The 11,811-nt window shown below is 36.3% G+C and overlaps 1 protein-coding gene across 1 annotated transcript; it reads right to left on the reverse strand.

Annotated features, from left to right (window-relative positions):
* Positions 1 to 1,978: 1,978 nt before the first annotated feature.
* ubac2 (UBA domain containing 2) lies at positions 1,979 to 10,708 on the reverse strand. Its single transcript, XM_030156102.1, has 10 exons — positions 10,533 to 10,708; positions 9,951 to 10,075; positions 7,551 to 7,670; positions 6,989 to 7,095; positions 6,511 to 6,634; positions 6,358 to 6,405; positions 5,532 to 5,640; positions 4,921 to 5,063; positions 4,568 to 4,714; positions 1,979 to 3,766 (listed from the first exon to the last, which is right to left on the reverse strand). Exons 1-10 carry the CDS (start codon positions 10,561 to 10,563, stop codon positions 3,659 to 3,661), a joined length of 1,062 nt encoding a protein of 353 aa, XP_030011962.1. The 5' UTR covers positions 10,564 to 10,708; the 3' UTR covers positions 1,979 to 3,658.
* Between the last annotated feature and the right edge of the window lie 1,103 nt (positions 10,709 to 11,811).

Raw genomic sequence — 11,811 nt, forward strand, 5'->3', positions numbered from 1 at the left:
CAGTGGTACAACATGACCCATTTGTTCTGAAAATATTAACGGTTCATTCTAAGATAATACAACAATCAGGGTAATTACAGCAACACTAATCAAAGCATAGTCCAAGTATATTATATTCTACTTCTGCTTGTATTACCCTACATCTTCAGCACTGACCCTGTATAAGTAGTACTTTCACTTTCTTTACATTTTTGCTGCATTGAAATGTAGATCCCTGTTTATGCTGTTAGGTGGGAGTTAGCTGATGTTTTTTCTAGCTACGAAATGTTCCATATGGTTCAGTCAACCTCTGTCTTCTGTTTGAAGTGGACTGAGAGAAGCTGCTGTTGTGTCTGTGCATGTGTTCAGATTAAAGACAAGGTGCTACTGCATGTCTTTATCTGACTGGATAACTGACTGGATGCCCATTAACTCCTATTGTGTGTTTGTGTGTACAGACAGGAACATACGATTGTTTTTTTTTTTTTTTCTACAAAAAAAAAAAAAAAAGAGCCAGATTCAGGTTAGAGTGTTAGATCAACTTCTGTAATGTCATTTTCCACAGCAACCAAATATTTTATTACATTGATGATGTAAGCTGAATAAATGTACCAGTTTATATCTCTTATGTGATATAAAACACATTGTTTGGTTATTTGCCTTTTGGTTAAAGCACAAAGAGAGAGAGGGGAGCAGAGAGACACTTAACATATACACTGGCTTACAATTTTTTTTTTTTTTTTTAGAAATTAACTGCCTCAGAGATTAAATGTGCTAGATGTTACATATTTTAATCAGATTAATTGGAAAACAAATGACAAAAGTGCTGGTTTGCTGATGTTTTGATGGTATATGATAAAGTGTTATTCCATATATATATATATATATATATATATATATATATATATATATTGGTTTATCAGATTTTATCAGATCTGATGGTCTAAAATGTACAAAACAGTGAAATTTGTCCTGCCTGGCCAGCCAACACTCTGGGTGCTCAGCACCCCTAACCTGTGATCCTAGAATCGCCCGTTATCCTGCATTTTGATTTAATATCTTTCATGATAATACCTCACAGCGATGGAAAATGAGCTTTATTTATGATCAAAATAAAATTCAACATTTGAAGGACCCCCACGGATTTTTGACTTTGTTGCTTTCACGGGAGCCATGTCCTCACTCTATGGAATAATTCGAACACTGCCTTTACACAAATCTAACACTGACAGGAGCTGATGAGAGATTGTGAGCAGATAGTAATCAGTTGCAAAGCATCACATTTAAAAAACAAGCTAAAAAAAAATAACAGTTGTGTAGCACAGTCCTGGAGGATAGTGTCATCTCTACAGCTGCAGATGACATGATATCCACATATATTTTAATAAAACATCTAATCATTCAGGACTTAAGAGTTCTAAAAGGATTAATCTTGTAGAAGAAGGCAGCTGTTTTGTTGCAAAACCATACTTAACAGAACACACTTGGTCACCACTTTTATCAAAGAATGGTAGTGTTGTTTTCAGAGCTAAAAATCCTGGCTTCGTCATCAATCATGGCTTCATTATTTATTCATGGTATTTATTTTTTACTTCTTAACACTATATTTTAATTGTGACTACAGTACACATCCACTTGTATTTGTAGTTCATTGCTCATAAAGCCGTCCAGTGAGACTTTTCATTTTCCAAGTACACTGTAAACAGTCATTATAACACAACAGCACCACCATGTGTTGAAACGCAGCCCTACAACAAAAAGCCAGCCACTTGAGGTTGGATCCCCAGTGATTCATTCAGTAAAAGCATGTAAACATCTAATCTAACTAGTGTACATCTAGTGTCAAAGAGTCACTCTGTATCAGCTGAGGTGATCACACTTTCCCAGACACTATGTTGAACTTGCTCTAATTTAAGCAGAAGCTGTACAAAAACATTCTTGCGCATTGTTAAGTGTAACTACAAATATCATGGTGCAAAGACCATACATCAAACAAATAATTTAATCAAGTCAATTTATTCCACAGATCAAACATGATTCTTAACAGTTCATCAGAAAGTTGTCCATGCAACTACTTCCTCATTGGATACTGACATATCACTCTTAAAAATACATACACACAAAGAACAGACTCAACTTAGGTCATATATTATCAATAATATTATGCACAAAATATAAAACTAGCATCTGTCTTTGACATCAATACATAGTGGCTGCAATATTACTTTTCTTGCACATCTTACATTTATATACACAAAGTAGTATCCTCTTGCCGTGATATTGCATAATAAATATCATCTGACATTTAAGACTTTAATGGTTCAGTCGGGTGTGCTAACATAAATGTTTAGACAAAATAAATAAAACCTTTGAGTATGTGCATGTGTGTGAGAGCATGAATGAAGACAGATGGTTGAGGGCTGGTGTGTGAAATGTGACCTCCTTCAAGGCCTACTGTGCATCATGTCTGCAATTATGGTTGAAGTAAAATGTCATTAAAAAAAATAAGTCACCTCACGAACCCTGAGAAAGCCCGACTAATGCATATCCTGTCAAACAACCCCTTCTCTGTCATCAACAGAGGAGAGAGAGAGAGGGTGTTATAACCGAGCCACATTGGTTTGTTCTTCGGGATTTGGCTCCTACAGTCATTTTCAGTCAGACTAACGACTTTGTTAAAACATCTTATACAGGAAAAGGGTGAGCCCTGCTACTTCCAGGAGAGACTGCCAACATGTTGATATAATAACTATGTGATAAAAACATGGTCAAGTGGGTCACATTCTTTACTGATTCATTATTTTCAAATTCTAGAACAGTAATTATGACCTCTGAACCACTCTGTTGTAGTAAGTTGCACCTTTCTTTGTCTTATCTAGCATTTAGAACCATGTTCCTGTTTTTACTTATGATTAAAAACTACTTTCCAGGAATGAATATCCAAAAATCTTGAAAGAAAAATCTGTTTAGCAAATGTGAGATGAGAATCTGACAACTTAAGATGTCTCACAGATCGGTTTTTGTTTTTTTTTTACTGTGCAGCTTCTTCTCTTACATCTTACGTTTCCGACCAGTCATAAGAGTAAGGACGCTGGATTTTAGTGTTACATCGTCTTTGTGGAAGTTAAGTGGCAGTACATCAAAGTGGAAAATAAAAAAACTGTATTTCACACATAGTTATATGTTGTTATCCATGTAGATTGAAGGTGGGGTTTCAGCTGATTTGTGTGCTTCAGCGTCAGTTTTGTTAAGACAAAAAGCCCACTTTATATTGGCTCCTCTGGGCTAAAGACTGCTTTTAGGATGTACTGTAAGAAAAGCTCTGACAGGTTTGGCTTCTGTATATTTTTCAAAGGGATTCCCTTTGAGTCATACTCCCCACCTCTGAGCTATGACACCTGTTTCACACTATAACAGCCTTCACAGAGCTATGACGCAAATGTCTTACACTTTGTGCTTCACACTTCTCCGTTAATCTGAGCGTCATCGGACTCATTTCAGATCAGGTCAGATAAACGCTGCCTCAGGTAGTAGTGACACAGCCTTCGGATTATCTGTACATGTTTCATTTGTCTTCCGCCATTTTCTCCATCGTTCTTTGTTTACTTGCTGCTTTGCTTCACTTCTCTTCCTGATTCGTCTCTGTCCTAACCCACCTCTGTTTTTTTGCACTGAAATCTCAGTGTTGTAAGAGAAAGTTGGTTGCCATGTTGATGTCATTGTTCGAAGCTCTCAGGGCTTCGAGAGCGTCAACCCTGGAAAAGCCCATTTCCACTAACCTTGCAACCTGCGTGACAAAGAGCATTAGTTATTAGACATCAGTTATGACAGCCTCCACAGCAACATTGCCTTTAGCACAAGTCAGGGTTTTATTAAGTCACCGCACCTACCCCAACCATAAAGAGAGCCAATCCCCACCAAACTTGAAAATCAATGTTAAATACACACACTGATTATAAAGCATACCCTATGTAGCTTAGTCCAATAATGTCTGTCTAGAGCTGCTAAATAAACAGGTGGTGAAACAATGACGTGTAGCAGTACAAGGAAACTCCCACTCTTTCAGTCTTGCTCTAACACACACGCAATAATGTATCCTTCACATCTTACCAGTAAACTTCAATAGATTGACAACCTACACGTATAAATCACAACTGTATGAAAATTAATCTCACAATTCCGGGATCTAATTTGTTTTGATGCAGTTCAAGCACATAACCAGGTGAGCTGAAAACAGATCTTTCTGGATGTGCTTGTTGTAGGAGTGCCCGATCATATGTAAGAGAATCTGTATCCTTGTTTCGTAAAACTGAGAGAGATAATGGAAGTATAATTAATCATGATTCTGTATATTATCTATAATGTAGTCAGACCTGGACCCAAAAACCTGGAATATTAGCTCATACAAACATGCCAGACCACCTATGACCTCACATGCAGAAATGGACAGCACATGTAGACTTAGTTTAATCAAAAGTTAAGAGTTTGTTTGTGAGCTTCAGAAGTAGAAGGAGTAAGTGGACAAGTGATTGATTTTGAAGAAAATAAACTAATACTTGGCTCAAAACAAAAGTAGAGGTCAGGTCACCTGTTCCTCTGCAACTGGGGAGTTGTCCAGTAGCGGAGGCTGTGTGGAGGCGTGCGTCTGAGTCTGGGGGCGGGGCTGCACTGGGGGTCGGTTCTGTCCTCTATGTCTCAAAGACGGGAACAACCGGGTCCACTGTAATAAACCAGCCTGTACACACACACACACACACACACACACACACACACACACAAAAAAAAAAACAACAACAACATTGAGGCGAATTACAATAGCAGCCTTTCAGCGCCTTTTGAAATAGTAACTTCATTCACATTAGACAACACATGTCTGGTGCTCATGAGCCTGTATATTGACACAGAGCCAGTGACTGTGTGTGTGTGTGTGTGTGTGTGTACCTGCGGCTGGTGTCTGGCATTTCTCCGGGCCTCATTGTACTGGGCAAGCAGTAGTTGTTGGTCAAGAAGGTCCATTCTCTGCTGCCTCTGGATGTCCAGAGTAGCCCCCATCCCAATTGGTGTTTCATTGCTGGGTTGGGAGCCTTAAAGACCACATATAAAAAATATATGAATAGAGTTTAAAAAAATAAATACATGCAACAGCAGATAGGCACACCGAGGATACCATGTATATTTTTTTTATATATATATTTTCTTCTTCTTCTCTTCCCCTTTAAAATTGTACAAATATTAAAACATGGTGTCATAACAGATTTGAAACACAGTAAACCAAATACATCTCTGCATAGTAAAAGCCAATTTGAGCTAATTATCTTCATGATATGTACAGCAAAAAGCCACTCTACAATATAACTGCTGACGTACTGTGGCTGGAAACTTGATACATGATTGGTTATCAAACAATGCAGCATATTTTAATATTTTATGTCTCTCTGGATCATAGCACTGACACAATAATCATGTTACTCTTGTTAGTAAGTGTTTACTGTGAGATCACTTCACCAGTCATGGATTGTGTAGAGTATACAATTACTATTGGATGCACTCACTTGAGAAAATGGGCTCCAGAATATAATGTCCCAAACGAGAGACCCAGGCAGGCACAAAGAGCAGCTTCTGCAGCCTAAGGACATTTGAATGGTACAGTCCACCTGAGATCTAAAAGGCATAGAAAAAATACGGAAATATATTAGCATTGAATTTACAGGTATTTAGTATGAAAATCCATTTGAGGTTACAGCTGTACATGAGTGGAACTCTATTGCAGTGGTAATCAGAGAACTGACATCTTATAATAATAATAATTGTAGCTGTCAACATTTAATTTTTTTAGTCCTGTCTCTGTTGTATTTTTTAATATGTCTAGGTCCAAATTATATTTTAACATTTTTTTTTACTTACTTTGTCTGATGTGTCATTAAATCAATAAAATTTTGTATTGCAACACTCGTCTATGTGTTTAGGTATTCATTTATAGATTTATATTTTATAAAAATTGCATGTTAACCTTGTGCTACCCTTTAGGGTGACAATTTAACATCTATCCGGGGCTTGCAGATGAAAAATTGCCCTTTGGCTAACTCTAGTGCATTTACAGCAATGTGAATTAATGCACAATGTCCTTGTTAAATAAACCAATAAACTAAATAAAAATATTTCCATGTCAGAATGTGTAATAAACATTTTTTGATGAAAATATTAACCAGCTAATGAGGTGCAAAAGTTCCCACTAATAGGGACAGATATTTAACATTTCCTGTCCCTACAGTGATGTACCCACGCCAATCTCCCAGATGCCACTATTTGTTCTTCATCACAACAGTATATCAACTTTCCATGGCCATGACGAATCGAGATAAGATGTTGACCACTTACCAGCCCACTGAGGGCGAGGAGCCACATGAATGGGCTGGAAGTCAGCAACTGGACCGCAGAAAAAACAGGAAGAGAAAGCCAAGATCAGATAAACCTGAAAAGCAAACATTCTCAGTAACAAGAGTGAGCAAGACTGAAAAAATACAAACTTACCTGCAAACCAACAATATAGACAAGGGACTTATTGGTGATGTGGATTTGACCCAGGATCTGGGTGACTGGCATTCTGGGGATTGATAGGTAGAAAGGCACAAAAAGAGAGAAGACAGGAGCAAGCCTGCAAAGGAAACAAATTCAGAAAACAAGATGTATGGAGCATGGAAAAATCACACTGAAACTCAGCTCTTATTTATTTCTGCTTTTATGAAAGAGCATCTACTATTATTTTCAGTTATGGAGGTGAAAAGCAAACACTTCCTCTAAAGTGACATATGGTTAAACTGTTGACACATATCATAACTGTACACTGACACATATCATCAAACTTAACAGGTCGTAAAAAACTAACTCTACTAGTTACACAATGAGCACTGGATACTGACACTAACAAAACTATTCTCTCTTTGGATATTAAGCATTTATAGTATCAATAATCTTTGTGTTTAACTATTAATATGCTCAAACTACTCACAGTCCTGCAGGCAGTTCCTCCACTTCATAGTCAAAAAGAAACTGAAAAGCCTGGGCCAGCAAATAGTCCATCAATGCAGAGAGACACCAGGTTCCCAACAGGTAAGACTGAAAAGAAAAAGAGATAAGATGTCATAAAATGGTGGTGTAAACAGCGGTGTAAAGCAAAATTCATTGCACTGCACAATGGCTATCTAGATGTTTCACACTTTACCTACTGATAACTCATGCAAAATGTTAGTGTTATAAAATCTTTACTCATTGTGTAGGATTTTTATAGTTCTATAGGAGTACAATTACTTAAACAATCTGAATATCTTTTCCTCCTCTGACCAGCTGAGGTTAACACAACTCAGTGACACTCAACACAACAAAGACTGCTCAGGTTTTAAAACTTTAAGTGTTTTATATAAACTTATTTATACACAGAACTGAAGAAGTCTCTTGGATGAGAGACTAAACATTTTCAAAAGAGCTGAACCAGAAGAACTACCAAGCAGAACGATGACCTGGGCAAATGAGAACCTACACAGATTATTTATACACACATTTTTTGTACTTACAGCAAACTTTCTGGTACCAAACCTCCTCTCGAAGATACGAAAGTTGTAGATGAGCAAACTACTACAAAAGGAGTCCTTAACATCCAAACAGACCAGCCTCCCACACAACAGCCTCCACAACTGCAGCACATGGAACACAGACAAATATTAGCCCATAAACACAACTAAGCAAGGATACATTATACAGTTCCCACATTTGCAAGGGTTCACTTTGAACTGTGTGATATGACTTAATATAGTGGGCCGTCAGGGTAATTACAATTTAGCTGATTATGCTTGCATTGTAATATATATAATTGTGATTAATTATTTGTCTTTTTCTATTCATTTCAGCTTATTTCTACATATATAAGTCACATAACGAGTACAAACAGACATTTATAGAGACTTGAGGATAGGAATAAAACCTGCATTTTGTTTGTCTTTGAACACGTTCCAGGGCAGCTTTGCCATTACTTAAATATGTTATTGATGAAATATACAAAGAAATCATTGTTAATGACAGGTACCAATAGAGGTAAAGAAGTAAAGCACCTTGTTTTTGATGTATCAATAAAGGAGCATCAGTCAAATCTCAAATGATGCAAATGGATATGAGTGATGATGATTTTTGTGAGTTGTGATAATGTAATACTGTGACATGGCTAAGTCTAGATACATCATGTAATGCCAGAAAAATGCTGATCATTTAATTTTGAGCTCTGCTGTTTTATATTGTTGGGAACAGTTATTAAATTTGCTATCGACTATTAAATTAATCAACTAATTAAATAATTAATATCTGATTAGAGTATTTTTTTAAATTATTTTTTTTTTAAACTCCAAATTCTCTGATTTTAGCTTCTCACATCTGCTTTCTGTTTTTTTTTTTTCCAATATGGAGAATAAACTAAATAGCTTTAGAGTACTGGAACAAATGGGACATTTAAGGATGACATTTTGGGTAATGGACACACTTTTTCTGACATAACCTTGAACAATGACACTTTATTCACTGCTGCTCATGCTGCTGCTATAAGCACCACCACTTTAACTGCACTGTTGCTGCATACTGTAAATTTTGTACATATTAAGAATTTATTATCTTTTTTTTTTAATATCTTTCCTAGTTTTTTTTTTCTTTGCATTTTTTATGGTAGTTTTATTCTTCCCTACTTATCGTTTTTATATTCTATTTTACATTTTATTCTTTATCTTCTTATTCTAAAACTGAGACCTGGGTAACTACATTTTGTTCTATCATGTACCATGGATCGAATGACAATAAAACTGAGTCTGAGTAATACAGACCAACCAACCCACTGATTAGATGAGAACATAATTGATATTTGCAGCCCTATTGCGACATAATTCACACTCTTGCACAATGATTTTTTTTTTTTTTTTTTATCATTTGGAGGTTTTTAGTTAGTCTGTACAGGATGTTTGAATGGAAGTAACAAAAAAAAAAAAAGAAACAACTTATAAAATGTGATAAAGTACAGCATAGTTATAACTAGGGGTGTAAGAAAATATCGGTTCTGCAATATATTGTGATATTTCATTTCACAATACTGTATTAATATTAAAAAGTACTGTATTGATATTTTTACGTATTTATTCAAATGCAGATATTATGGAGGTTCTATTTTTTGTTTTGTTTTTCTTTTTTGTTTATATTTTATTTATTATTATTTAACACTGTTTTATTAAATAATGTTAGTTCCTTTGTTGGGATTGCACAATAATGTTATGATGTTAGTTTTGAACTAATACAATATGAACATTTGAACAGAATCTTAAACTGTAATGTCTGTAAAACATCATTCAAGTTTGAACACAGGAACATGTTGTGATATAGCATTAGATCCTGTTCTGATCAAATAAAAATGAGTTTCGTATTTGTTCATATGTCTGGTGTAATTGAATTCTTCAAGGAAATAATCATTTAAAAAAAGAAACAAACAAAAACTGCCTTTTTAACAGTATCATGATATATCACAATATATGGTATTGTGATCCTAGTATTGGGATTTGTATCGTATCGCCAGATTCCTGCCAATACACAGCCCAAGTTATAACTGTGCGTGGCCGTCTTCAGCTGATGGAGCTCAGCTGACATCAAAAGATTTCCAGGAGGTCACTCATACCCAGCACTCATCCTTGAACAGAGGATGCTTCATACAACTGTACCACATGACCAGTGCTACATGTCTAAGTCAGGTCACATGACCCCATTGGTCACTATAGCAACACAGTCAACGCCATCTGCTGAGGAAGCCTGGAGGATGTGGTTTAGAGGCCACTGAGAGTTACTGCTGAAACAGACACTTTTACTGTCTAACGTCAACCCCCACAGTCATCATATGTAAATATTGTATTCAGTGGGCCTCACACAGGAGGTATGGGACTGTGACATACCTGGTGCTGCTGTGTGACAGCCTGCAGACTGTACACAAACAGGTCCTGGTACTGTGGCAGCAGGGTGAGCATCACAGTCAGCCCATTGAGCACCAGCAGGAGGCCTTTGGACAGAGGAGCTTTATCTACACAACACAAACACAAACAGAACAGCTTAGACAAGGAACTGTCACTCCTTTTTTAAGTCAGCTTTTTTGCGTTACTTGAAATGATTTAAATATTATCCGGCTTGTGTTTCTTGTGACAGAAAAGGGACGCTGCTAATTTGTTTGCAGAGGTGTGACTGATCCATTAAAACCTACTGAGTCCAACTAAATTAGCACAATAGATGCCACAGTGTTTTACAATATTTATAAACGTAGAGCGTTATTCGACTCACCAGCCTGACAGGAAATGAAAATATAGGTTGTTAAATCAGAGAAGGCAATCGTAATTAACATATAACACCTTTGGTAAATGAATGACAGCGCAATGCTAACACAACTCGGCTAAGCTAACAGCTGCCATTGAAAGTGACAGGAGATGCAGTGAGAGGACTGCGACAGCCTGGCTCCGCTTTAACGGCTCATTCAGGATACTTACAGAGGCCCCGAGAGCCGGTAGTGGTAAACATGGTGTGAAGACCGGTTACGGAATCGATTCACTAACAGTTTATCCAAAGGCAAAACCAAACTAAGTCTAAAACACCGAGCCTAACTTGGAATGAGGATCCATGCTGTGACTATGACGAGGAAGAGACAGGGGAAAGGGGATCTGCTACGGGAGCCTGTTAGGACCAAAAGACTCTGTTCTGCAAGAACTGTAATGATGTTTACCTTCTGACCGCTTGAGGGCGCTGTTACCATATAATGGCAAACCTTAAGTAAGGACCCCAAAAGAGGAAAAAGTACTATACACAGAAATACCTTTAACCCACAAAGACCCCAAATGACTTTTCTTCCAGATTTAACATTTCTTAATTGATTTATCACCCTTTGATTTAATTTTATTCCCTGTATTTTGCATTTTTTTCAGTGAAAATCACATATTTTCCTGTATTTAATTCACTGATCATATAGATCACAGGTGTCAAACATGCGGCCCGGGGGCCAAATCCGGCCCGCCAAATGGTCCAGTCCAGCCCTTGGGATGAATTTGTGAAATGCAAAAATTACACTGACGATATTAACAATATAAAGGACGTTAAAATCATTTTAGGTCATTTGAGTCTAAAAATGATCAGACCAGTAGAATACTATCATAATAAACTATAAATAATGAAAACTGTATATTTTTCTCTTTGTTTTCGTGTAAAAAAAAAAAAAAGTGACATTACACAAGAATATTTATATTTACAGACTAGCCTTTTACAAAAAAATAAAGTGAATATCTAAAATGTCTTAAGAGAAGTATGTGGAATTTTAATAATATTCTGCCTGTTACTAAATGTTTTGTGTATTTGTAGATCCACTGTGATCTCTAAGTTGTGATTCACATGTATAGATGATAAACTAAGACGAAATACTGTTAACATTGCACTTATTTTACTAAAGAATTTTCAGGTTGTACATATTTGTTCATGTTGTGTTCGAGTACAATTCATAGATGTAAACATTTTCATTACGGAATTTTAATTTTTTCACTCAAAGGTTATTATTATCTTATTATTTAAATTATTTTACTAGTCCGGCCCACTTTATATCATATCAGGCTGTATGTGGCCCCTGAACTAAAATGAGTTTGACACCCCTGATATAGATGTTCATTAAAGCTTGGATTTAAGTTGAGGGTTATTATGTTAAAAAACAAAGAAAACTGAAAAAAGTGGCTTTTTAAGCAAAGATATCAATAACTGAACACAATAATAAGCATGTACAAGCAC

Source organism: Sphaeramia orbicularis, chromosome 15 (genome assembly GCF_902148855.1).
Source record: "Sphaeramia orbicularis chromosome 15, fSphaOr1.1, whole genome shotgun sequence".
Taxonomy (NCBI): Eukaryota; Metazoa; Chordata; class Actinopteri; order Kurtiformes; family Apogonidae; genus Sphaeramia; species Sphaeramia orbicularis.

Coding starts and splice junctions, on each gene's coding strand:
- ubac2 (XM_030156102.1), bottom strand. CDS start 10,563: ATGTTTACCACTACCGGCTCTCGGGGCCTCT. Junction 7,671..9,950: donor CTGTCACACAGCAGCACCAG/GTATGTCACAGT, acceptor CATGTGCTGCAG/TTGTGGAGGCTGTTGTGTGG. Junction 6,635..6,988: donor GAGGAACTGCCTGCAGGACT/GTGAGTAGTTTG, acceptor TTTCCTTTGCAG/GCTTGCTCCTGTCTTCTCTC.